Source organism: Plecotus auritus (assembly GCF_963455305.1).
Source record: "Plecotus auritus genome assembly, chromosome: 11".
Classification (NCBI taxonomy): Eukaryota; Metazoa; Chordata; class Mammalia; order Chiroptera; family Vespertilionidae; genus Plecotus; species Plecotus auritus.
Window position 1 is genome coordinate 39,797,749 of NC_137777.1, and position 27,626 is coordinate 39,825,374.

Here is a 27,626-nt window from a genome sequence, read left to right on the forward strand (position 1 = left end):
TATTTTAAACGTGGATCTAGCAAGATAATCTCCCTGACATCTCTCTAGCATATCAGAAGAGGGAAGGTGGAATTCTGACAGGTAAATACGCTTATACTCACTAGAAATGAGAACTGATAACAAAGGAAGTAAAAGCAATGTTAGGAAAAGCATCCATGAAGAATTCCGAACAGTATTATTTCAGTGTGTTGAGCAAACGGCTTTCTACACCCAAGTACAGTATTCCTAAAGGAACGTCTGAATTATAACCAAGTGCAATATTTATGTTAACAGTGGTGACCCGGAGCCATAAAACAAAACAGAACAGTGACATCATTCCCAGTAGTCTTTAAAGATGAGGAAATACTTGATTAACTTTTGGAAGTGCATGGGGTAGATTAAATCACACTCCCGAAGTGCTGCCGCACCCCCCTCCCCACCCCCAGAGAAATGAACATAGTTTTAATATCCTCACCCACTGCAGTGGGACTTAGAAAGCCTTCCAGGGAGCTACCCCTCTCGGGGTTCCATCACGTGGCTTGCTTTGGCCAATGACAGGTGAGCAGGTGTGCCAGATGCCATGTCCAAGCAGCTGTGTAGAGTGGCACTCTCCAGTTTCCGCTCCCGTCCTGAGGTTGGCGCATCCCACATAGGGGCTGCTGTCCTGGGGTCAGAGGACTCAGTCCTGGGGTGAGAAGGCTCTGAGAGCCACAGCCTGAAGCAGGGCCCCACCATGTGACAGGGAGCAATTGTCCTTTTACGTTATAAGCCTCTGCGCTTTGGGAGGCCTTTGTGCAAACCCAGGGTGCTTTTTTGGTTCCTGTTTGTTTGTTTGGAACACCCACCTTTAAATAGTTCAAGGTATCATGGAAATTCACACATTTGGGAGCCCTCCTTCCTTCACTGTGGTAGATAATTGAGGTATTTCTGTGACTAGCCTGAGTTAACATTGCACTGGAGGACATGTGGGGGAAATGGCCACAAGCAGCCACATGCAATCAATTAACCGATTGTGCCTCCTCCGCCCAGCAAGACAGGAAGCCGAGCTCAGGGAGGGCTCCTGTGGGCATGCCTCCCCAGGCTGGGGAACAGGCCTGCTGGCTGGGGGTGGGGACTCAGGAGGGGATTTCCGTGGTCTGGTGATATTGAGAATGAGGTCATGAGGGTGTTTGTTAAGGACAGCTGGCAGCCACCTGCCCTCCGTACAGAAAATTTCAGGGGTGGCGGGGTGAATCTCTGGGATCACAGGCACAAAGCTGAAAGTCAGGTTCAGTCTCCTTTCTTGTGTCTGGAAAACGCAGCCCTCCAGAACTGACTTGGAGCCTGAGAATGACCAACTGCGTGACTATGCACAAATTATTTCACCTTCTGCCTCGGCACCAGGGATTAATTAATCACTGCAAATTGTCTCGCGACTACACAATGCTAAATACAAATAGAGGAGACCCTCGAATTCACCGAGTTGTGACTCGTGGTCTTGAATATTCATGTTCAGCCACGCCAATCCACTCCCTCACCCAGCAACCACTCTTTGTTTTACCAGACTCTGGGGGTCCCCTTCTGTTTGTAAGGTGAAAGGGGACCTGTACGCGGTGTGTGGCTGCAATACTGATGCCCTGTTTGGTTCTCCTTGGCCAGATACCGCCAGGCACAGTGGCAGATGCCTGGAAACCCAGCAACACCTGACTCCCATTTTCACCCCCCAAATTTCTTCCCATTAAGTCTGCCAGATCGGAATTCTTCAGGCATACAAGATCTCTTAAAGCGAACACGCACTTCAGGAGAGACATCAGACACAGAACGAAGTTTCTGGTGGGAGGGAGTTTCGGTCCCGCCCTTGCTGTGTGATTTTGCACAGATTCCTTCAGTTCCCTGACTCTCGGTTTCCAATGAGGAATGTTAGCACCTACTCCGGAGGTATGTGACTGGGATGGAGTGAACTGATGAACTGAGAGGTTTAACACATACCACATGCCCAGGGGAGATTCACAAAGATTTTTTCACTTTTTTGATAAAACGTATGGTTTCCTCCACATGCTGGAAGCTGTGGAAATGTGGAGACTGCGAATGCAGAAGGAAAGAAGAGAATGATGAAGCGGGGAGACTGGCGTGGTAGTATCTGAGGAATGTAGGAGACACCGGTGATAAGATGGGGAAGGGGTAAAGGAAGAAGAAGAAAAGGCCACAAACTCAAGGTGTGCCACTTCTCAGTAGAGTGCAGATCCCCGCAGCAGTCCACGTGGTCCTGAAATACCCTCGCTGAAGCTGGCCAACTGGAAAGCCGAACTGCAAAATTGTTGCACCTTCTTCATGGGCTGTCCGACCGGATGCCCACCTGGGGCTCTGAGAAGTGGCTGTGGCAGGAATTCAGGTGCACAAAGTCGTTGGGAAGGTTGCAACCCTGACTTTTGCTCTATTTCAACACTTTCTACACTAAGCCTTGTGAGTTCTGTGCACTTTTCCAGCTCACTTTCGTGTGGCCACACACCTTTCCCGCCTCTTCCACAGGGTAAGAAGGAGAGTCCCCAGGACCCCCAGTGTCTCCTGCACATCACAGTGGGTTGATATATATATTTTGGTTCATGTTGTTGAAATGAGTCAGAGTTTGTTTTTTTATGGCAACTGTATTTGTCTCCCAGTGTCTCAGAGGAGGTGATGGATGGGGGTCAAAGGCCCAGCATGGGTGATTGGGACAGAATTGGAAGAGTGAGGAAGGGCTTCATTAAAACAAAAGCAAGTAACTCGCTCTGCCTCCTTAATCTCTAGGAATAATTTACCTAAAGATATAAAAGAAAATGTGCTGATGGTCAACCATATTTGCTCATAACAATTGTTAAATGTTAAAATTGCACTGGGCCACTGCCAGGCTCCATTAGTTCATGGATGTCGAGGATTTGTGGGACCTAGTTTCTTCAGACATTGAGTGAGAATATTTAGAAAGGGATATTAAAGGGTCATTTGAAAGCCGCTCCAAAGCACATTTCTGTTTATTTGCTGAGGGAAGTTTAATGGTCTTCAGTGGATAACTCCTCCAGTTGCCCATGCCTAGTGAAGACTGAGTGCATTGGAATGTTTGCTTTCCTGTCAACTGGGCAAAAGATGGCCTTACAAAAGTCCTTTCAGCTGTGCCCTAACTGGCGATATCAATTGTCTTGTCCTGCGAATGCGCAGCTGCTCCAGCCAATGCAAAGGCCTGAAAGATCAACCTTCCTGAAAAGACTTGAGGCACCTGCCCCAGGCTTGGCTCTAGCCGCCTTTCCTTTGCTAGGACTCGTGGGTTGATTGCTCCACCCTGGACCAGTACTTTCAGGGTAGAGCAATCACCCAGGAACTTGTTAGAAATGCAATTCCTTAGGCCCCACCCTTGAATTGAACTCTAGAGTAATTAACAAAATTATGATAGACCCCTGTCTACCTTATAAATTAAATACTTGAGGTTGGCCTTTGTTTACTGATGGAATGGTGGTTCTTGTCTTGCCTAGCTCTTGGAAAGTAGCCAGTATTCTGAAATTGGAAGCCAAGTGTGGTAAAGGAGATATTTCTTCTTAAAATAAAGGCTTTCTCAAAGTCTAGAGAGAAGTCAGTGAGTAAATGGTCACGTAATAACAAAAATCCAGTACCTGTATTATGACTCTTAGCCTGGATGGGTCTTTCTCTTTCTTCTCTGGCTTTACCCTCTAATAAAACTGATTAACAAGATAATTATGCAAATTTTAAAACATTTTTAAATTAAATTTAGTCCAAACACAAAGGTAATAGCATATGAGAAAATTTTTCTTAGTGAATTTGGAAAACATGGATTAGTAGTCTGGTAGTCCAAATTCTTTTGAGCCAGATGGGCATTAAATATGCTGGCTTCATATTTCTGTAACTATAGCTGTGTAGCAGCTATTGATCTAATATTTAGCTAATCAATGGCCAAATCCAAATAACTCCTTTATCACTCTCCTGTAATTTACCACTAAACAACCACATAAGTATGTTTTGTAAGAGAGGAGGATTTAGGAGTTAGATAGAAACAATCTTTAGATATTTAAAGCATTTGTTGTATATAGAAGAATATAGATTTATTCTGCACGGCTTAGACGAGAGCATAATTAAACATAAAGAAGAGAGGAAGGTAAATTTTTGGTCAATAAAAGGGAGAATTTTCTAACCTTAATTGCTATCCCGAAACTAAACAAGTGGCCTAGCGAGTCCTGTGTTACCTAGAAAAGCAATGCTCTAGAGAAGTTTTCCTCACAAGTTAAAAGTTGATCCATGTTAAGATCCGTCTGTCTTAGCCTGTTCGGGTTGTTATAACAAAAATACCATAAACTGGGTGACTTAAATAACGTTTATTTCTCAAAGTTCTGAAATTTGGAAGTTCAAGATCAAGGCACCAGCAGATTCAGTGTCTGGTGAGAGCACTACCTGGTTCATAGATGGCCATTTTCTCAGTGTCTTCACTCAGAAAGGGGATGGGAGCACTCTCTGGGGTCCCTTTCACAAGGGCACTAATCCTATCCAGAACAGCTTCACCCTGATGACCTAATGACCTCCCAAATGCCCCCAACTCCTGATACCATCACATTGGGGGTTAGGATTTCAACATATGAACTTTGGGGGGACATAAACATTCAGTGTATCGCATCTTCTAACTCAGATATTCTATAATGTGTTTTCTAGAATGTCATCCTCAAATTAGCTCTCTGAGGTGGAGGTTGCCAATCTCCTTTCTCATGTGTGATCTGGCCTGTGAAGTGATGTTTCAATGAAGAACATCTGTGTGCCACAGTGTTGCTTTGTGCTAATTTCAAAGCCAGCTGATGATCATGTTCATGGTGTGTGTGTGTGTGTGTGTGTGTGTGTGTGTGTGTGTATTTCAAGGATATAAAGCTCAATGCAGGAGATCTTGGAGTGGAGGACCAGAAACATACAAATCTAATCCTTTGTATTCTCATCCGTGATTGAAGCTAAGTTCAAATAGAAAATAAAAAAGGATCAAGAAAAACAAACAAACAAACAAATACTCCAGAAATCCACCAAGCTTGGGGGTCTTGGTAAACTTCTTAGGCAACCAGACTTACTTAGTAACTGGAAGAATCCAGTTCTACAAAGAATGACAATTGATATTTTGAAGTTGTCAAATGCTGTTACATGACACATTTTGATAATGTTTCACCATAGCAAGTCAAAGGAATTATCAACTAGAAATTCACAACTTTATAAAGAATTTTCTAAAGTTTCTCAATATTTATAGTTATAAAATAGTTATGTGCTTTGCTAATCCATCTTATAGTGAAAACTGTTTAAGGACCTCCACACACACTTTTACATGCAAATTTAAAATTCAGATAACATTCTTTTTTTTTTCCTTAATAGTCAACACTATCTACTTTTGTATGCATATGTTTTAGTAAGCTTACAAATATAATTGAAAATTGTTTTCCTTTTCGAAGACTCAGATATTGAAATCAGCCCAACCCTGTTGCATTATAATCTCTAATATTACATCAGGTTTTAATAAACCTCCTTTTGCAGAACACATGTGCTTAAGATTTCATGGAAACCAAATCAGTGGAGAGAAGGGATTACTGTAGATTACTTTGAAATATGCATTGTTTGAAAGAGCCTCGGGTGACCAGCTTTCACGAATGGCTGATTTTACTTGTGGGGCACATTCTCTGGTTTAATTATATCAGCTTTTTGTGTGACAAGTACTGTTCATGTGTGCGCTGAGAAATGAAAGTTGAAAACAAAGTAGAGTAGTTAGTGAGAAAATTAATTCTAGAAGTGGAACACCCTTGGGTGTTTGTAGAATAGAGGTCTAAATGAAATGTAAGGACTCATCCAACTATAACCTCCTAATTATAAAAATACAGATAATAAACAGAAACTTGCCGAACGTCCATAGATATAGATCATAATTTGATCCTTTTGAGGGTGATAATTTGACTCTTAAAATTTTCATTCTATAAATTTCCACAGCTTACAGTTTCATAAAGTTTACTCTTTTATAATAATAGAGGGAAATGTTAGTTTTCATTAGCTAAAATATTTCCCAACTTCTGTTTGGACAATAAACTAAGACAGAAGTCATGTTTTAAATTTCAAGTTATTACAAACCTTTGATGCAAGTAGTACCTTGTGAATCAGTACATTTTAGTGACTTTATGGTTTTAAAAATTTCCTACTATATCTCTTCAGGTGCTAATCTACTTAAAAACATTGATAAATAATGATTTGAAGGTAAGATGATGAATTTAATTGGGCAAGAATGCCAAACAGATAGCAACAAAAATAGACCATTAGCATTCATTGTATGCTTTATGCATGCTTTATGGCTAAGATTAATAAATTAATTTCCCTAGAAAGATCTCTAATTACTTTGTTTTACTGCAATTATATTTTCCAAGATTGCAGGCCTGAATTTCACTTGAAATTTTAATAGAGTTGCTCTTTTTATTTGGTAAATGTACAGGCATGCAAGTTAATCATTGAGAGATGAGTATATAGCTAAAGGAGAGATGATCATCTGAGCATAGCACAGGGATTTAAGTACATATACACGTTTAAAATGATTTTGTCATTGAGAGACTTGGAATTAGCCCTGGCCGATGCACTCAGTGGTTAGAGCATCAGCCAGTGCACCAAGGGGTCGTGGGTTCAATTCCCGGTCAAGGGCATGTACCTGCATTGTGAGTTCACTCTCTGCTCCCAGTCGGGGTGTGTACTGGAGGCAACCAGTCGATGTGTCTCTCTCACATCAATGTTCCCCTCTCTCTCTCTCCTTCCCTCTCCCTCTCTACCTCTCTACCTCCCTCCCTTTTTCCCTACCTTCCAGTCTCTGAAAAAAACAATGGGAAAATATCCTCAAGTGAGGATTAACAACAATAACAAAAAAGACTTGGAATTATATATTTAACCAATAATATAAAAATTGCAACACAATATTTTCTAGTACAACTTATGAAGGAATATTTTTGAAATATCACTACATCAACTAATCTAAATCTTAAGGTTTCCTTGGAAATGTCGCTGAGCAAAGGAGTTGACTAAACTGTGGATGTGTGATTTTTTTTTTAATATATTTTATTGATTTTTTTACAGAGAGGAAGAGAGAGGGATAGAGAGTTAGAAACATCGATGAGAGAGAAACATCTATCAGCTGCCTCCTGCACACCCCACACTGGGGATGTGCCCGCAACCAAGGTACATGCCCTTGACCGGAATCGAACCTGGGACCTTCAGTCCACAGGTCGACGCTCTATCCACCGAGCCAAACCGGTTTCGGCTGGATGTGTGATTTTTAAAGATTCTCCTGTAAGTAACACATTATTTAAAAAAAACAAACAGCTATTTTCCATAATTTTTACCCCTGAGTCTTAAGCCAGGAAGTAGATTCTTTCGTCGTCTTTTGAAATGAGTATTCCTCCTTTACTCTCCATTGCCCAGACTTCCCTTTGTTGGTCATCACGCATGCGACCAGCAGGGTCCCTCAGAAGGAACTCCTAGCTCCACTCTTCTGTAGTTCAACCCTTAGAAATGATAAAGAGCATTATTGGTGGCGAGCTTGACCAGACAGAAAGTAGCCTGGTGAAATTCTCTTTGAGTGTGGATTAATTTACAGAGTCAAGTCAGATGTTACTCTTTCCTCACATAGATTTTAACTACAAGAAAATATTTGGAGAAATGCTTTTGAAATATAAATATAGCATCTAAGTGTCTTTTTTCAAAATATTTTCTTCAACTTAAATGTTTCACAAGAATTGCTGAACTTTAAAATACATGTGTATTGTGCCAGATTATGTATATCAGGAAAACAAACTAGAAGGAAACATGTCCAAAAAAAAACCCCAAATTTGTTAAAACTACATTTTTAGTACCTAAGAATGGTTGAACTTTAAGCTGCGAAGAAGACTATGTTTCTTTACTACTTGAAATATGTATCTGTCTGTGTGTAAAAATATTTATACACATACCTTAAGTGTGCATGTATACGTGTGTGTGTGTGTGTGTGTCAGACAGAAAGATAAATTCATAAGGTACTAATGAAACTTGATGCTTGTGGCATAGTCACTAGTGCTCAGCACACACTTCATCCGTTCCACCAGGTTTCCAGCCTCCTTGCAGCTGGATGGGGCCACATAACTAGTTGCAGCCAATGAAATGTTAGAAGTGACTGAGTCGCCCTAACTGGTTTGGCTCAGTGGATAGAGCGTCGGCCTGCCGACTGAAAGGTCCCAGGTTCGATTCCTGTTAAGGGCATGTACCTTGGTTGCAGACACATCCCCAGTAGGGAGTGTGCAGGAGGCATCTGATCGATGTTTCTCTCTTATCGATGTTTCTAACTCTCTATCCCTCTCCCTTCCTCTCTCTAAAAAATCAATAAAATATATTAAAAAAAAAAAAAAAGAAGTGACTGAGTCACTTCCAGGTTGAAGCCAAGAAAACCTCCTGCAAGATTCTCCAATTTTTTTCTTCCTCTGCTACTTGGTCCAGTTATTGTAGCAACAAGACAGCAGTACCCCTGACTAGCCATCGACCACACCACCCCATGTGTGACTTGTAATATGAGTGATTGATATACTTTTATTATGTTAAGCCATTGATATTACAACAAACTACTGCTGACTGATGCAATACCTCAAGACACTTCAATCACAAATAAACTATAAGTATGTAAAACCAATGGCAAATTTAATGACATTTAATGTAATAAGCCATACACTTCAAGACCCTCATTAAGATGCCTAAGATCACATCGGTAGTTCTTTTCCTCAATATTGTTGTCTATTCACCTACCCATGTTAACTGAAGTTTTCAATGCCCCCTCTTTTGAAACTCCAGTAACCTCTTTGTTCTCATTCTCTTGGATCTCACTGCCACCATTGGAACTAGTGGCCATTGTCAGGCCCTTTACCCTTTAGACACTTGGTAGCATCTGCTTCAGAAATATCAGCTCCTTCTGGTTCTTTTTATAATTTTTAGGTCACTTCATGTTCCTCTGTTTTGCTAATCTGATTTGAAAGAAGTGGGACAAATCTCCGTCTTAGACTTTTTGCGTTCTCTCAAATGCCCTTGGTACACTGGTTTGGGTTCCTACCTTTGCGGGGCCACGTCTCAAAACTGCATTTCTTGCTCTAGCCTCTCACTTCATTCTTATCACCACCCACCTCCTATTTTCTTCCTCCATGAGAAGACAGAGGGAAAACCTAGAAAACTTAAATTTACTTATTTCTACTTTTATAATGCAACAGAGCATTTTTTAAAAATCCAATCTAGGTATGAACGAAGTAAAAAATAAAATCCGTCCCTAGCCCTCACCATACCACACAGATAACCGACACTACCAGTTTTGTTGAATAAATGACTTTTCAAGGTTCCTTCACAGCGTTGCGGGGAGGAAGAGAAGGAAGAAAAGCAAACATTGTTCAAGGAGGCGCTCATCATTCCGCCAAGTATTTTCTCAAAGGTGCTCCAGGTCAGAATGCACACTTTCCAGCTGACATCAGTTGTTGGAAGAGATTTATGATTAGAGGGCTCTAAAAATATTGCTGCACCAGAAGGAGATGCTTGTCTCTCTTCTTTGCTTGGAGTTGTAATAAATTAGGCTGGGAAACAGGCTTTCTGGGGATTAACCGTAGATGAACTTTGCAAGCGGGGAGGGTTTTTAAACGAAGAAATTAGCTCCTTCACAATTTCACATATATCATAAAGAAGATAGCATGTCCCGAAGGCTTTCACTAAAGAAAAGAGTGATGTTTGGGGAATCTGAAAGCCAGAATGGAGGGAAAAGGGCCATGTAAACTGACATTAAGAAATGTATGTAGATTGGAGGTGCATGTGGGCCGATGTGATTACCAACAATCCTATTTTGCTTCACTCTGACCAGAAACTAAATGTGTTCTGGCTAAATTCAGCTTTTAACAATTGCATGCTGCTGGCCTAATCTCCCTGGCTGTATTGATTGGTTATGGTGTCTCTTTTTTTTTTCCTCTGTCCCAACTATGGAGTGCATTGCTTTGTTCTAGAAACAATTGTTTGCCCCATCCCTGGGAGGCGTATGTCTGTGCTGGTGGGTGGTTCTGATCCTGCCTCTCCCGTGCTTTAGCGGTGTGGGCATTCATTTGTGACGTTCGGTGTTACCCTCAGATTAAAACACACACACACAGAATGTCATCATTCATTATTAATAAATCCTGTATGACACCAGGCATTTAGAACTTAGGGCAGTTTCAAGGCTTTAAGGGAAAAAAGTGACTGAGAATGAGTCCAGATCTCCAGCCTTGGACGTGAGAGTCTGGGCTGAACTGTGGAGACAGGTAAACTATAGGCCAGCAACTCTCAAACCCTTTAGACTTAGGATCCCTTTATATTAGTAAAACTTATTGAAGACCCCAGGAGCTTTTGTTTATGTGGATTATAGCTATTGATACCTAAGGCATTAAAGCTGAGAAACTTTAAGAATATTTATTAATCCTTTTGAAAGGAATAACAAATCTATTATATGCTAACTTAAATAATACATTTTATGAAAAATACCTATATTTTCCAAGCCAAAAAACTATTGGTGAGTAAAGTGGCATTGTCTTGCATTTTTGCAAATCTCTTTCATGTTTATCTGAATAGAAGAGGGCTGGGTTCTAATAACAGCTTCTACGTTCAGTCTTTTGAAATATGTTGTTTTATTGAAGTACAGTAATAAAAGTCAGCCTCACATAGATAAGTAGTTGGCAGAGGAGAAATAAATTAATAGCTTATGCAGATACCTGTAGATCTTCTTTGATACTCTACCCAGACTTGACAAGTGGTAATTTTTTAAAAATGTATTAAAGGTTAGAAATAGTAAGAAATCTGAAACCATACCAGTAAACATTCCAATACTCTGTTATTTTAAAATCCAAAGGTCATTTGCACTTTGATTGGACATTTTTACTCATGTATGACTTTTGTAGCATTGTATTTGGTCATTTGGGAAATATTGGGTCCCTGAATTACATAAATATTCTAAATGTTGACATACTTCGTTTTACCATATGAAAAAATAACACTTGTTAATATGCTAATATCAACGCCAATGTCATCAGAAGACTTTTATGTATTGGGAAGCTGCCAAGCTCACAGTGGCGGATACAAGTTCTCCAAAATTCTGATTTTAACTTGAAAGCAAGCTTTCTATCCTTGGCAACAAACACAACAAATCCTGCCAGTTGTTTTCCTTGAAAACACAGTCTCATTTCATTCATCATTTGAGAAAATGCCTGCCAAATATCTAAGTCCAAATAGTTCTTTCAAGTAAAAATGGTGTTTATGAGAAAAATTAGTGTCTAGTTCAACTTGCAACCTGGTCACACAGGTGCTTTTTTCCGAGACAGCGGTCACGCCTGCCCATGTGGCAAAGTCCTCGATGTGTACCTCCCATCTTCTGACACAGAAAATGAAAAAGAAAAGATGTGCATTCAAGGGTCCAGGTTTAATACAATTAACCATTTCACCGCTTCATCTTACATAAAACTGGCTCTTTTTAACTGTAGGTGACACTCCCTTCATTAGGTCTGAGACAAAAGCAGTTTTATCTACCATTGCTCTTACTCCATCAGTGTAAATATAAACAAATTTTTTTAATAAGCAAATAGCATGTCAGTATTCTTATCAATATAGTGGTGGCCTTATGGACCTCCCCCAAAGGATCTCAGAGTCTCCCCAAATTCTGAGATTACACTTTGAGAACTGCTATGGTGGACAGAGCAGGACATTGTCAGCATAAGGCCACCTCCGCCCCAGCTGCCGGGACAAGAGGGGCTTGGTGAAGTCAGAGATCCCCTTAAACCCACTAGGACACTGGGTGTGGGGTATGGCACCCGATCAAATGTCAACTCAACTTTCTAGGTGGCGTAAAGTCCTCCAGTCTTTTTTTCCTTTTATATGTGACTTGAAACTTTTAATGTCGCATTCAGAGTTTGGCTTCCTGCCCTGAACAAAGTCCTGTAAAACTGCACACGATTGGCCAGAATTACAATTGCTGTTTTCATTCTAGGGCTTGGAGACTGGTCCTCGAGCTGCCTTCCCATGTGTGAGAAAAACCTCTTTTTACATTTCTCCCATTTTCTACTATTTCTCAAGACAAATTGTTAGTCTCTAAGGACACTTGCCGTCCACCGCAAAGTATCCAATTCAAACATTGCGTCCTTGTCTCCTTTGTCCAGTTCTGCATTTTGTCTGATGGTGTTTTTCTTCTGCTTCTTTACTTCTTTTCCTTCTGGGGCTGGAAACCAGGCAGTGAGAGGATGACAGGTTTTAAAAGGTCATTTTTGAATAAAGAATTGTCTGTGTGCAGTTTGTGCACAGTGGTGTGTTTTGTATGTTTGAGCGAAGGCGGGGCGGGACGGGGGAGATAAAGGACTGAGCACTCCTGCGGGCCAGACCTGTCAGAAAATTCTCTACCACGCAATTCCGGACTTTTACATAAAATCCCCTCAACTGCTTATAAACTGTGGTGGGAGAAAGGGAGGTCTCTTCCGCACCTTCAGCTTTCCAAAAAGGAAGGTCACTTTATAGGTTAAAAAAAGGAGAGAGAGAAAGAGGAAGGAAAAGAAGAGAAGCCACCTACTCTGTCTCCTTCTCTTTATTAGGAAGTGATTTTCAATGTAGTTTACATAAGGGACCATTAATACTAAGTTCCTTTTTCCTAAGGAAGAAGTAAAGTAAATAAGATAAGGAGAAGAATAGTAATGTTGATTGGGTTCCAGGGAATGTTATCAGCATCTTAATTGTTGGAATTTTCAGTTGCGTGTGTGGCTGACTAAGCTCCACACAGTGAGTCTGTCCGTCCTTCCCAGTCACTGCCGTCCGCAGAGGTTGGTTTCTAAGACAGAAGATGCAAGAAAGCCCTGCTCGCTCTCTTCACACACCCTTGCACAGTCTGAGGAGGGGGCAAACTTTGGCTGCTTCAAGGACCAACCCTGTAAGAAATTTCTGTATTTAACAGAGCCTGGTGCATGCTCTTTGGGAGAAAGACATTGTTTGGCACCGTATTTCTTTCATTTTCCGGTCCCTTTGTGCCCATAGCAGTTTTCTCATGATTTAAAACAAATGCACAGAAACCAGAGTCGGTGCAGAACAATTGTGGGCTTCCAGCGTTCAGCATGCCCAGCAATGATGGAAACAACCCTGAGCTGTTACCAAGAAAACCCTTCCACATCGACTCTTAGAGCCACAGGGGCCATCAGAGGTAGCTTGTTGGTTGCTTGACAGATCATGGAGTCAGGACTGCCTTGCTGCAGACACTAGATTTTTGTTTAAAAGCTTATTTCTTGTTGAGTTGCATATTCTCTCTCTCTCTCTCTCTCTCTCTCTCTCTCTCTCTTTCTCTAATTATAGGCTGCAGAGTGAAAAGCATTAGAACTGTTTACAAAACAGCTCATGAAGTTTAAAATAATGGGGGGGGGGGTGTTTATGTAAACAAAATGCTGTGTGTGGCAGGGGTAAACAATACACTGTCTTTCTTCTTCCACGGCCTTTGCCACCCTCCAGAATTTAAGGCGTGGAAGTGAGCGATGGAAGCCCTTCCCTCCTGCTACGCTATCCCACACTTAACTCATTATATTTATTTATATGATGCCAGTTTATTGTTGCAGATCAAAATACAGACCCTCAGGTATGTGGGGACAGAGGCACGGATGAAGGGGGCTGCCACCTAGTTAATGTTAGGGCAGCCTGAATTCCCGTGCAGATGTTGCCTCATGACAGCCAAGAGACAGATTTTTTTTTTTTTAATGAGCCCTTTGCCATCTTTCAGAAGTTCAAGAGAAAAGCTTGTGGCAAGTTTGTGTTCCAAAGCAAAAGGGGCATTCCCAGCCCTTTCAAACTCGCCCCTCTTGTACAGACTGGCCAAGATTTTGCAGTGCTCCCTCTGGATTTTATTTATTTTTTAACGTGGGAGAGTAGCCTCTAACCCCCAGCCTCGGAGCCCATCAATCATTGTGCTTTGCAGGTTTAGATCTGCGGCAGCAAAGCACAACCTCTGTGCTGGCGGCGCTGCACCGGGTCTTGATAATAGTGAGGCTGGTGCTGACAGTCAAAGGAGGGCTCTATCCCCTTAGGCGCCAGCGCGCTGAGGACGCGGGCTGGACAGAGGGACCAGCCTTGCTCGAGGAAGCGCCTTTCCCCCTGGTGATTGATGGAGGACAGTTAGGAGGTTTTCAGAGGCTGGGAAAATTTGCCCTCCTTTCTGTGAAGTCTTTGTCAGCAAAAAGAACTCTCCTGGGTAGTGAGTGACATAATGCAGATGACAAATGACAGCTTTGCATTGCATTCTACTCGATAAGTACGCAATATCTTACTATGCAGGTGAGTTAATGCTCCTCCAACACAACCCCTTGTGTCAGACCCCCCCATGGATGCTCTGTGCAGATGCACTGTGTTTCACAGGCACCGCTGGCTCTTCCTGACCCGTCCTTAGTTTTGGGGGGATGTTCAAAGTGCAATTAGGGGGTATGAGTGGGGATGATACTCAGCGCCCTTTATGGAGCTGGTTATGGGAATGAAGATGTTGAAGTCATTTGTTAGCAGTTCCGAATGTTATTTAATTCTGTTTCTCCCTTTTGGCGTGCAGATGGGGAAAATATACATACATAAATAGTATATATGAATATATAACACACTTATTATGTTGTTTTAAGAGACTAGTTCAGATAAAAAACCTGTTTCAAAATCCTTGACCGATGTTTTCTATGTATTTTTCTCTCCTATGTTGCAGGACCCCATCTACAGATGTTCTGAACACCTCTGAGTAGAGAGATTGATTTTTCAACCGGGATACCTAATTCAAGGTATTAGCCCTTGTCAGAAAGCTTTTGCATTCGAGCCCTGTGTTGGAAGTGATATTTTGGCAATGAAATGAAATAGGAAAAGTTGGAATGAGACTAAAGGACGAAAGTGAATTTGCAAAATAATCAAGTGCTTTAAAAAAAAAAAAAAAGGACCCAGCGCCTGCCTGCAAGGGTTTGCGGCTTCTGACTCCTGTGCAGCCTGCTCCCTGCCAGCAAATGTGCCAGGTCTCACTTAGCTGAAGCCCTTTTTCTGCAACTGTGTTTGGGTTTGGATTTCATTTCAGCCTCTCCCTCTCGCTTTCTCCCTGACTGCTCAGCTCTGCAGAAGCCAGGAGGCTGGGACGCTCTGCCGGTTTGCGACAGCGGCCACACAGAATGAAGTGTTCTGGCTGGGCTCTGGTTCTGGCTGTGCTGGGCGCAGAGCTGCTGGGGAGCCTCGGATCCACGGTCAGGTCCCCGAGGTTCAGAGGACGGACACCGCAGGAGCGAAAGAACATCCGACCCAACATTGTTCTTGTGCTCACCGACGACCAGGATGTGGAGCTGGGTGAGACCCCCGATGTTTCGCTTGTTAGTCTCTTTGGCTCAGATGATTCGCTGACCTTGTTCACGATCAGTAACCGTCAGCGAACATTTGGGGGTTTGGCACTTCATTCTACCTTCGTAACCAATGACCTAGATTATAAAAATGAACTTGTATTGAGGATAAGGCATTCGGTTTGTATTTCAACATTACTTTTCTGGTCTTAAACTTTTGAAACAGTCTAAGGGGCTTCAGAGAACAGGAGAAGGGAGGAAGCTGGGATTAAATATTATAGAAGTCAAGGATTTGCTGGTGGACCTTGGGAACTCTTGGTCCATTTTTTTTTTTAAATATTTGGGCAAAGTTGTTTCAAAGAATATAACATTCTGGCTGGAATTCTATCTGATATATATGAACCTAGATAGATCCTTGAGGAACTTTCAATGGTTTATTAGTATCAGAGTGAATGATTTATTCACAGCTTGTAATCATTGTTAGGTAATTGACATTTACAGTATTTTACATACTTTCTGGTAGTAATTCACTACTGCCACCTAAGATGTGATGCCTTTCTGAAGACTTAGCTCAGCTGGGTTAACGCTAGAGCACTTAGAGAGCCTGCCAAAATCCGGGGGTACCAGCTTAGCTTCTGTCTTAGCTGATTGGGTTTCTTATCTTCTCACCTTCCCTATTGGCCCAGCCCCATGATCTTGTCTGTACACCGAGGGTCAAGTTCTTCCAGGTGACCCCAGGACAGATAAAAAACTTGACCTGACAAGTTGTCACCACCTCTCATTTCCATTCCTGGACCCAGATTCCTCGCTGTCGGGCATCACTCAGCTAGGCTTCTCTGTCCAGCACGCTCAACATCGTGGTATCTTCTAGACGTGGCGCTAGCAGAGTACCTGCCTTCATGACAGAGCTCCTCTGACTTAGTGTTCTCGAGGAGAAAACCCTCCGTGTGGGAACTTGATCTCCAGGGAAGAGAACTTTGCTTTCCAATTTGAAACCTAACCATGGAATTCCATCGAAGTTAACTCCTTGGGTTCTGCGGGAAGCAAATGCAGCAGCCAACAGGGGTAATGAGCCACAGGGTCTGCTCTTTCTCACTTCACGTTTTAAACGAGAGTATAGATTTCAGGCACTGTGCCAACGTGAAACATCTTGCAGGTATGACTTTAGTATGTATGTGGCTGGTGGTTTCAGGTTTTAATCACTTGCAGAGCAAGTACAATGATGTAAACACATTTGAATGCACCTTCCTTAACATCTCTCATCCCATCCTTTCGGCTATAGCCAAGCTCTGTAGACCTCCCCTTGCAGCTTTTTTCTCTCTTCTCTAAAAGCGAATGAGCTCTGGGCCATCTGGCTCCTGCCTGTGTTTGCGAGGCTACTTTTCCTTCCCCCCACTTTCCTCTGTGCTTCGTGAAACAACTGACACTTCCCTGAAGGAATCTTGTGGTTTCATCTCCCTCACCTGTGTTTCATGCCTTTGCACATCTGGTCCCCACTGTCTTTTCCCCCTTTCTGCACCTGGAGAAGCCCTCTCTGTTCTTTATGACTCCATTCAATGCCTTGCCCTTGAGGGATTTTTCCTCACCAAAATCATCCTCCCCTCCAGCAGGGTCCATGGAACTGACCTTTGCACCACCATGGACGTGCCGCCAGTGTGGCCCTTAATCCCCCATGTGCTTCCATCCCCATCTCTTCCACTTGACTGAAAGCAACTAGAGGGTAGGGGTGTGTTTGTTTATGTTGCAATCCTGATGCTGAGACTGTGCTGGAAAGACAGTAAGTGCTAAATAAACTTGCAATAGACCCAGAAAGGTCTGAAAAAGCTAAGATCATTCCCAGAAATGAATACAGGCTCATAAAACATCTCAAGTGCAGAGATAGTTTAAACAACACATCTTTTTGAGACCCTGCTTTTAATACTTTGGGGTATATACCCAGAAGTGGAATTGATGGATGATTTGATAATTCTATTTTAATTTTTTGAGGAACCACCATAATATTTTTCATAACAACCACACCATTCTACAATCCCACCAACAGTGTACGAGGGTATCCATTTCTCTACATCTTCACCAACATGTTATTTGAAAGTAGCCATCCTAATGGGTGTGAGGTGGTATCTCATTGTGGTTTTGATATGGATGGGTTTTATTTTGTTATGTGTTTTGTTTACTTACATGTAATTATGTTCAAATGCTTGAATAAATCCTCACCTAAGCAAAACATTTTGCACCTGTAATACTGTAGGCAATTTTGGCTACTGTGCCTCCAGAAATATATAACAGGCTTAGAAAAGGCTTAAAAAAACAATTTGGAAAATTGCAATAGAATACTTTTCATTTGGGGGGAAATAAAACAATTCTACCTCTTTGTCTGGAAAGACAAAGGCTGAGAAGGGTTTTAATCAAAGTTTATGAACTCAGGCTGGCCAGGAAAGCTCCTATTCAGGAAGAATAGGGGGCCACTCCCTCAATACAGTCTGAGAACAAATAAAATAAACTAGTACTTTGTGAAGGGAGTAAGACATATAAGGAATTCATTAATAAAAGTGCTAGAACCTTGCACGAGGGTAATGCTTTATCTTTATCCAAAGAATATTTGTTCTCATTATTACATTTTCTTGTCGTCCCACCCAAGTTGGGTGGGAAAGACAAAGATCATTATTCCAGGAGAAAACTTAATTATGTGGAAATACTAAATAAGGTCAGCGGTCTCCTTACTCCTGGAATTTTTTTTTTTTTTTTTTTTTTTAGAACTTAAGAGGTTGTTCAGGTTGTGCCTACACCTATAAATAGTTCAGGTTTTTAGACTAAGCTACTGGATGGAGGATTAACACTTTTTATTTTATTTTAAAATATATTTTTATTTATTTCAGAGAGGAAAGGAGAGGGAGAGAGATATAGAAACATCAATGATGAGAGAGAATCATTGATTGGCTGCCTCCCGAACACCCCCTCCTGGGAATTGAGCCCACAACCCAGCATGTGCCCTTGACTGGAATTGAACCCGGGACCCTTCAGTCCACAGGCGGACACTCTATCCACTAAGCCAAACCAGCTAGGGCAGATTAACACTTTTTAAAGCTAGGGAAACATTCATGGACATGATCAACATGAAGTTGGAATGATGGCACCTCTGGGGAAGGAGTGGTAACCAAGAGCATTGACAGGATCCACGTTTCACTTTTAAATTTAAAAAATATATCTGAAGTGACTATGATGTTAAGCTTTGGTAAAGCTAAGAGATGTGTTGTTTATACTATCTCTGCACTTGAGATGTTTTATGAATCAAAAACAAGAAAATCAGAAATGCTTGTGGAACTACCCTAACTTTTGAGGACTTGAGTCAAAGAGATTAGGGTCTAAATCTTTCCCAAATGCTTCCTGGGAGACACTCTGAGAAATAAAATCATGAAATGATTGGACATTGATCTGAATCACTGTGGCATTTCTTATATTCTTAGGAAATTGGGCTGGATGCTAACATCTTAGTAATGCTGACCTCACCAATGCTTCTCCTAGATCATAGTGGAATCAAGAAACCATGAATACATGGAAATACCTTGTTTCTTTAAAGTAGAGATCACAAAGGGGATATATACTAGTAGTGCAGAGCTAGCCCATCAGTATGTTTTACTTGACTATACTAAATGTTGCCCCAAAGTAAAAAAAGCATACTTTTTTCAGATCAAGGCAACATTTTAAAAATCAGGTGATTTTATGTTTTTAAAAAATCTAGATTTCTACTTTTCTTAAATCCAGAAGAATAAGGGCTTACATTCCCATGAGGCAGCCTTCTGTTAGATGCTTGAAGGGGAAGTGAAGCCGACCCCATTAAGTGTGCATGTCCTCCCCAGGTCATCACAGTCCCAGCTCTCCATTGCTCCCAACACTTAGACCAAGGAGCAGCTGCCATTTATCATCACACCCATACTGTGGTTCTCCTTATAGTCAGGGAAGAGTTCTGTATACCCATATCTCTATCAAATATGAAAAGACAAAAGCCTTGTGATTTTTCCTCTACCTGGCTGGCTTCACTTGCCTACCTTCTCTGTTTAGCTCCGTAGACATTTAAGTTCCACTCCCTTAAGAAACTAGTCTCCACTTTTAATGGCCTTGTGCTCTTTGGGGAAAAAAATAATGAATCCTAGTGACTGGAGACATTTTGGACAGATTGATTTATTTATTTTATCTTATTTATTTTTTATAATCTTCATTGTTGAAAGTATTACATATGTTCCCCTTTCCCCCCATTGACCTCTCCCATCCCACCCCCTTATCTGCTTCTTGGTCCCTTCTTCCCCAAATTTGATTTCCCTCCTCTCTTTTTAGCTGAAGTATCTATTTTTTTTTCTACCATTCCATAGTTGAATAGAAGACACTATGCTGTTTTATCATGTTACTTTTTCTTATACTTTCAGAATTAAAATATTCAATAGACCAGTAAAACCATTTTTAATATGAAAAATGTCACTGTTTAAGGTTCCATAATGCATGAGGAACTAACAGTGATGTATTTGGTACTGACCATTTATATGCTTAAAGCATGAGTCTTTCTTCATCACAAAACAATGACATCAAGAAACAACCCTGGCCCTGACTGGTTTGGCTCAGTGGATACAGTGTCAGCCTGTGGACTCAAGAGTCCCCGGTTCGATTCTGGTCAAGGGCATGTACCTTGGTTGCGGGCACATCCCTGGTGAGGGGTGTGCAGGAGGCAGCTGATCGATGTTTCTCTCTCATCAGTGTTTCTAACTCTCTCTCCCTCTCCCTTCCTCTCTGTAAAAAATCAATAAAATATATATTTAAAAAAAAGAAAAGAAACAACCCTGAACAATTAATAAGAACTGTGTTTGCTTATTGTTGTCACTCATCAAACCATGAACCATTACGATCCACACAGCGATGTGTCTCCCTAGGAAGCCAGGTGTGCATGGATCCCACATGCCTGGGATTTCCGTAAAGGATGGTGATGACAATAGTCATTACTGAATTTCAGGTTTTGTGAGGTTTCCTGGTCATGATAAATAGGCTGGATGAAAAATTTAATGTTTGACAGTATAAAATATTGAATAATCAAATGCTACGGTAGTTGAATCAGGAAAGGTAAAGCTTTGCTATAAACTTTAACATGCAAATACAATAATCCACGCTCTCAATGTGATTTTGGTAAAGTCATTCAGATTAGAGGGACATTTTCTCTATGACCTTTTCACACAGATGATTTGGGGATAAGTAGGCAGAATGTGTGGAATAATTTAAATTCATGGCTGTGGTTCCATCCAGGCCCAATATCCTATCCCTTAACCATCCAAAGGACTTGTCTTAGAGGTTGGATTTGTAACTCCACCAATCTTGCTAACCTGGTGGATCCTGTAGGGTTCCCAAAGAATGCCACTTCTCCCCTCCCGGTCACCACTGTCCGAGCAGCATTCTGTGACGGCCAAATGCTGTCACAGCCTCCCTACCCCTGTGACAGCAACAGCAGACTTCCCCAGTCCCAACCTGAAACTCTGGCGCTGGGACAGCTTTTCTTGGCAGTCCTGAGGCTCAGCTGTGGCTGGGACCTTCCCTGTCCTCAAGCCAGCCCAGTCAGCAGTGCCCCTATGCCAGCTGCTGGCCCTAATTTCAGTCCCTTCATTGCATCTCTGTCAGGCTCCCATCCCAAAGGAAAACGGTAAATGATAATAGTCAGGCTTTATGCTTAAGGGGGAAGGGCAGTTTGTGTGGCAGGGGGGATAAATGATATTTTTAACTGTAAGCCAACATTAACATTTTAAGTCTTAAAGAAAACGTAGTTGCCCTGACCAGTTTGGCTCAGTGGATAGAGCGTCGGCCTGCAGACTGAAGGTCCCAGGTTCGATTCCGGTCAAGGGCATGTACCTTGGTTGCGGGCACATCCCCAGTAGGAGGTGTGCAAGAGGCAGCTGATCGATGTTTCTTCTCCCATCGATGTTTCTAACTCTCTATCCCTCTTCCTTCCTCTCTATAACAAATCAATAAAATATATTTTTTTAAAAAAATAAGAAAACGTAGTTGACTTCAATCGTCGTCTATTTGGGCTGTTATAACCTTTTACAGACTGGGTGGTTTAGTGACTTATAAATAGTCTGGACACTGAGAAGTCCAAGGTCAAAGCACCAGGAGATTCCATGTCTGGTGATGACCCATTTCCTGTTCATCAATGTCTGTCTTTTCACTGTGTCCTTACTTGGCAGAGGGTCAAGGGAGCTCTCTGCAGTCTTTTTTATAAGAGCACTCATCCCATTCATGAGGATTCTACCTTCATGACCTAATCACCTTCCAAAGGTCTTACTTCCTGCTACCAGCACTTGGGGTCTTAGGATTTAACATACGAATCTTCAGGGATACATTCAGTCTGTGGTAACCTCTCTACTCTTCACCCAGCTTGGAAATGGGATGTAGATTACAGAGAGGGAGATGGGAACGGCATGAGAAAACTACACATGGGGTTGAGGTGAGCACTCAGTGAAATTGTGGCCCTATGCCATTTCCTCCCCATCAAAGCTATAAACTAGGCAGGGGAACTGTTATTAGCTCCATTTTACAGACGAAAAGCACAAATGAAAAGAGAGTAAATGACGTGCTCAAGCCAATCTGTGGCAAAATCAGATGTTGTCCCCGAAGTTCAAGTCTCTTCCTCTTCTTATTCTTATCCTCCTAAGCCCTGCTGTGGGAATATTGTTCTGAGTCTTCCATCTTAAGTTTCATATCATTTCTGTGAAATAATTGTTCTGATAACTGTGAACCAGCATGGTTTGCATTTTAGGCACCAAGGCCTGAAACCCAGAGAGGTGAGGAGCTTCAGCTTAAAACAAAGGACATTGTTGCCCTTCCTACCACAGGACAGGACATGGTCCCACCCACTCCTCTCAATAGTTGTAAATGCATAATTATGAGTTCCGTTACAGGAAACTTTTTTATAGAGTTTCCCAATGAAAAATCAATGGTACGATCACATGGCAATAGATGCAGTGCAAGGCAGTGTTATTGACCAACATTAATCATTGCAGAGCCGTGAAAGGAAGATGCTGTGTGCTTACCTCGCTGATGCATGCTAGCTTGCTTTACAGAGAGAAGAGGTATGATTCCTGCACTCCACCCTCTGAGTCTAACCAGGGAATCCATTGAGATCAGAAGCTGAGCTTGACACCATTGTGGCTGTCAGCTACTAAAGACAGACCCATCTTCAGCCCACTCACCCTTCTCCTGGGCCTAAGTCACTGAGATCCCTTCAGGCCTTGGGAGGGAAAGAGGCAGGCATTAGTGTCTGTCAGCATCTCCCCTTAAAGGCCAGATGGAGCAGAATATGGACTACAGAGAGGGAGGCATATCTTGACTACAAGCAGACATCATTTCGGTTTCTCTGTCTTGAAAACATCAATGTCACAGTCCGTGCTCAGTCTCATGAGCTGAAGAGATGGTCTCTGGAGCAGGCTGCCTGTATTTGCATCTGCGCTCTCTGTGGCCCCATGTATGTTATTTAAGCCTTTACATCTCAGTTTTAACATCCATAAATTGGGAATAATAAATAACAGCACCACCACTGCAAAGGGTTGTTGTCAGGATTAAATGAGTTGATGTATGTGGAGCTCTTAGAGGAGAACCTGAGAGTAAGTATAAAATCACTGTTTTCTTTTTCTGTCTACACAACATCTGATAGCCTGAAACATGGTCTAAGCCACTTAGATCACTTAAAAGAAGGCAACCACTAAAGTCACTTCCAGCTCTAGGCTTCCCTAATTCTGCGTCCAACCTAGAATACTTCCCCAAGTGTGGTCCATGGACATGAAGCTTGTTAGAAATGCAAGTTCTCAGGCCCTTCCCTGGTCTTACTATGTCAGTTTCTTTGGGTGGGCCCAGAATTCTGTGATTTAATGTGTTCTCTGGATGATGTTTAAATTTGGAGAAGGATGTCTCAGAATTTTCTCTTTATTGAGAAGCTTCAAGCAGGTGCCACTTCCAGGAACCCCAGTGATGGAGCTGTGGTGGTCACAGTGATGGTGGCAACCAAATCTCCTCATGGTTCCCTTTGACATGGGGACTAGTTGGAAGCAGAGCATTGGCAGGAATTGTTAAGGATACTTAGAATGAGGTGAGTCCTGGCCAAGGCAATTCCAAAGATTTCGATTGGGCTAAGTTTTAGCCTGTTTTCATACCATTTGACCTTAGATCCGATTTCCACCTACCATCTCATATTTTCACTCCAAATTAGTCTATAAACTAGAGATTGTAGCTTTGTGACTTGGGACCTTGAAAGATGGTTTTCAGCTGCATTTTTTATATTTGAATCCAGCTAGTCTCATAAAGAAAACTCGGAGAGCTCATTCTTTGAAATAAAGAGATTATTAGGAAATGAAAATTTTCCAAAATTCAGGATATTACAATGAGTAAGCACTGAGGATGTCTGAAGAAGAGAGGGGACTGATAGACTTCAGCATGTACCTCTCACTCTCTCCCACGCCATGTCCCTCCCTAGTCATCTACTCATCTCCAGGATGCTTCCCCTTGTAGGATCAACCAACACAAGTACAAAATGCAACATTTTTTAAATGAACTTCTTTGATGCATAGGGCATATCTCCTTTTACTTATTTATTTATTTATTTATTTTGGCCAACAGTGAAACAATTATTTTTCAGTCTTTTTCTTCATGCTGAAATCTTTGAGGTATTAGTTAATTCATGACCTTCTGACGCATTACAAAGTCTTTTGGATCTGCTTCATAGAGTCGCTCTATTTTAGCAACACAATCCAGTTCAGGTTCTTATCCCTTGTGGCCTGATGGCTTCAGTGACCTCTTGGCTGTACCCTTGATGGACCAGCCTGTTCCTTCCTCTGCATGCACTCCCATTGACACAGCAACACCCCTCAAAGACTTTTTTCTTACCGTGTTGTTCATGCCTTTGGCAAAGAACCTACTCTGCCTTTATTTTGTCCATTCTATCCAATCCAAATATCTCTACCCAGCCTCCAGCTCTTTGCTCACGCTTCCTCCTACATTTCAAGAGACTTCTCCATACTTTTTGCAATTCCAGGAAACCAATGTGGTGTACTCATCACTCCACTTCTTAGCATCCTCCCCATTCTCCCAACAATCCACTTCACCCATCACATGTTTTTCTCCCTCCCTCTGTCCTCAACTCTCGTTTCAGAACCCTTATTGAACATTCTCTCTAGGTCCCCTCTAACCTCAGAGGTACTGCTACTGCTGTACCTCCACTCTGATGTGTACGTTGCTTTGCAATTAACCCCAAGGATTTTTGTAATGTAGGTTTTCTTTTAGATCATTGACTACCGAAGACCAGCGGCAGCAGAGAATTTTCCATTTCCTTTGTTAATGCTTCACTTGGGGCCCAGCCCAGAGTGCAAGGCTGATAAAATGTCCAGCATAAAATGGGTGCTCATGACATATTATTCCCTGATTACAAAAAGCTTGCGGGGTCTCCCCAAAGACACCCAGAGGGGAAGAAGCAGTTGGGATCCCCTAAGTGAAGCATGGTTTAGGGAGCTCTAATGAGACCCAATTAGAAACCTTCTTGCTTTTTGCCTATGTTTCATGTGAATGGTAAAAGCTGGTATGTGAAAAAAAATCAGGCAAACTGTGGCTTTTTGGACTGTGGCACGCTTCTCTTCTGCTATGAATGCTCGCCTGGTTTGCATTACGATTTCCTTCCTTGCTGGAAAACTACACAGACTTTCTCCCTTTCTTTGGAAGAAGTGGGACCTGTTGGAAATGTGAGGCTCCAGGATTCAAATGCAGTGGGCTTGGCTGTGGTGCTCTGTAGTGCATTTCTTGACAAGTCCTGAAAAGACTATTGAATTCTGGCCTGTGCTTTTCTCTGCAGTATTTGGATGGGTTTCAGCTGCAGTGTTTGGCTGGATAGAGTAATCGAAATAGATTTTTTTTTCTTCCTCAGTAATCTTAGGTTACAATTTCATCTTTTACCGTGAAAACGGAGTATTTTTCTATCACGCAAGTACTTTTGAGTGCGCTAGAATCATGGCTCTCTCACAAGCAAACAACCTGTCTTTTGAAATTACATGCAAACAGGTGAAAATATAAGCTGGTAGTGCTATCCTCAGAGGAACACTGGACAGGCATTTGGGGAGTTTGCTAGAGGATACCAAGTTACATTCATCTCTCTCTCTCTTTTTTTTTTTTTTTTTTTTAAATGCGGGCATTTTACTGAGTAGAAAAAAATCCTCTTTTTTTCATAGGTTAAAGCACTGTCTGTAAGCATCGCTGCAACGTCACTAGCTCTGCATGTGTGGTGGGAGGGGGTTGATGCTGTGTAAGCGCCAATTGCTCTCTGTGCTCTTCAAAGAGCGGCTGGTCTTTGAATCTGCTCCATATCTAGAATTCTAGCTTTAATTATCAGATTAGCCTGCATTTTCCCCTTTGTGATTAAGGAGGAGAGAAGCTGAAGTGTGTTTATTATTCTGCAAAATACTTGACATAGTAGCATCCCAACTGTTTTAATTTTGTTCTGGAAATGAGAGCTGGTGAAATTATAGACTTCTTCAAGCCAAGAGAAAGAAATGAGTAAACCAAGGGAACAGAGTCACTGAGTGACAAGACAAAAATGGCTGAACAACACTGGAATTGTGCCTTTCAGGGTCCCTGCAAGTGATGAACAAAACGAGAAAGATTATGGAACATGGGGGGGCCACTTTCACCAACGCCTTTGTGACCACGCCAATGTGCTGCCCCTCCCGGTCCTCCATGCTCACTGGGAAGTATGTGCACAACCACAACGTCTACACCAACAACGAGAACTGCTCTTCACCCTCCTGGCAGGCGATGCACGAACCTCGGACTTTTGCTGTGTATCTTAACAACACTGGCTACAGAACAGGTAAAGGGTGCACTTTCTTCCCCGGGGCCCTCTGATAAAACGTCTTAGTCACAGGAAAACGCAGCGCCCAATGAAATCTATGAAGATCCAATAAGTTCCTAAATGGAAGTATTTAGGCTGTTCTCTTCTGTATCATATCCTTCCCTTCCCTCACTTTTTCACTCTGAAGGATGTCCCAATGAGAGGCTCCTTAGAGAGAAGACAGAATGATTCTCAGTGGACATGTTCTGAAAATGTTGTACTCATCAGAGTACCCAGCAATTGCAATTTTCCAGGAGAACCTACAATAGATGATTTTTCTTCCCATTTGCCTGCTTACTTCAACCTCCCGAATCTCAGGGCATCATGGCACAGCTTGAGGCTTGTTTTAGATGTTGGTAAATTTCTGTTGATTGTTCCTCAGGGTCTGGCACACAGTAGATGGTCACAATCATTTAGTGAATTAATAAATCATTGAATGAATAAATCAATAATGTGTACCTTATTGATGCATTTATTTATTCATTCATAATTTAGTAAGATTTGGAGTTTCTTTAGCTTATGTTGCAGTCATTTTTAGGTCTCAGATGTTCACCTCCACCTTCCAAGAAAGGAAGGCAATTGCTATACCTGTTATCATTGTTTAACCCACAGAGGGCAAGAGGAAGGTTAGGGTTAGCTGGTCTTTTGAAAATTGTGGACCTCTTTCAAGAGAGGTCATAAGCATCATGCCAGTCTTTCTAAGAAGCAAGGCTCTTTCTAGTAAGACTGCCGCCCCCGCCCTCACCAAAGTCTTTATTCCTCCAACATTTAGATGCTTTTAGCACTTCTTCATGAAAGAAAATAAGAATGATTATAGAGGGGCTACAATGCAAAATAGATTTTTCAGAACCACCTATCATTAAAGCTTATTGGAAACTATTTTACAAATTCTCTGTTCCAAAGATTTAAAAGTAAAGGATTCCAGATAAAGGTATTCTGTTAAATCTCTTCAAAAAAGTGAAATGAATCTTTCCCTCTGATCTCAGGAAACACGTGGCCATTGGCTCCTCTGCCGAGCACCCCGTGGGCACTTCATACTTTTTACTTATGGATGAAAATATTCGTTGTGAATATGACAGCATTGCCACTCGCAGACATTTCAAGATAGCCGCTCACAGAGGAAGCTCCTCCCGGGAATCTCCAGGGGGGTTGCTTCTGCTGAGGAAAGAAACTAGGTTACTCCGAGTGCCTTATCCTGTTTCTCACATAAGTGATTTAAATTTATGGCACCTTTCATCTGAGAGCTCTGAAGCAATTTGCAAATCCATCAAGCATCCCTGTAGTGTTTTGTAGCCAGCAAATGTACTTGGCTCTGTTTTATAACTGAAGTGGGGATTTCAAAAATCGGTGACCAGCTCAGAAGCAAAATCAGCAATGGTCCCCTAATGCCTGGT

At 41.9% G+C, this 27,626-nt stretch overlaps 1 protein-coding gene across 9 annotated transcripts in view; it reads left to right on the top strand.

Annotated features, from left to right (window-relative positions):
- SULF1 (sulfatase 1) overlaps positions 1-27,626 on the top strand; it is a 170,827-nt gene that overhangs the window by 74,372 nt on the left and 68,829 nt on the right. For 4 of the 9 annotated variants that reach the window (XM_080646253.1, XM_080646255.1, XM_080646248.1 and 1 more), the window contains 3 exons: positions 14,723-14,795; positions 15,113-15,342; positions 25,972-26,211. In XM_080646253.1, the coding sequence (XP_080502379.1) occupies positions 15,171-15,342; positions 25,972-26,211 (412 nt within the window). In that variant the 5' untranslated portion in view covers positions 14,723-14,795; positions 15,113-15,170. Of the gene's footprint in view, positions 1-12,798; positions 12,929-14,722; positions 14,796-15,112; positions 15,343-25,971; positions 26,212-27,626 lie in introns of those variants that run through there. The other 5 variants (XM_080646256.1, XM_080646252.1, XM_080646254.1 and 2 more) reach the window with 3 other exon arrangements.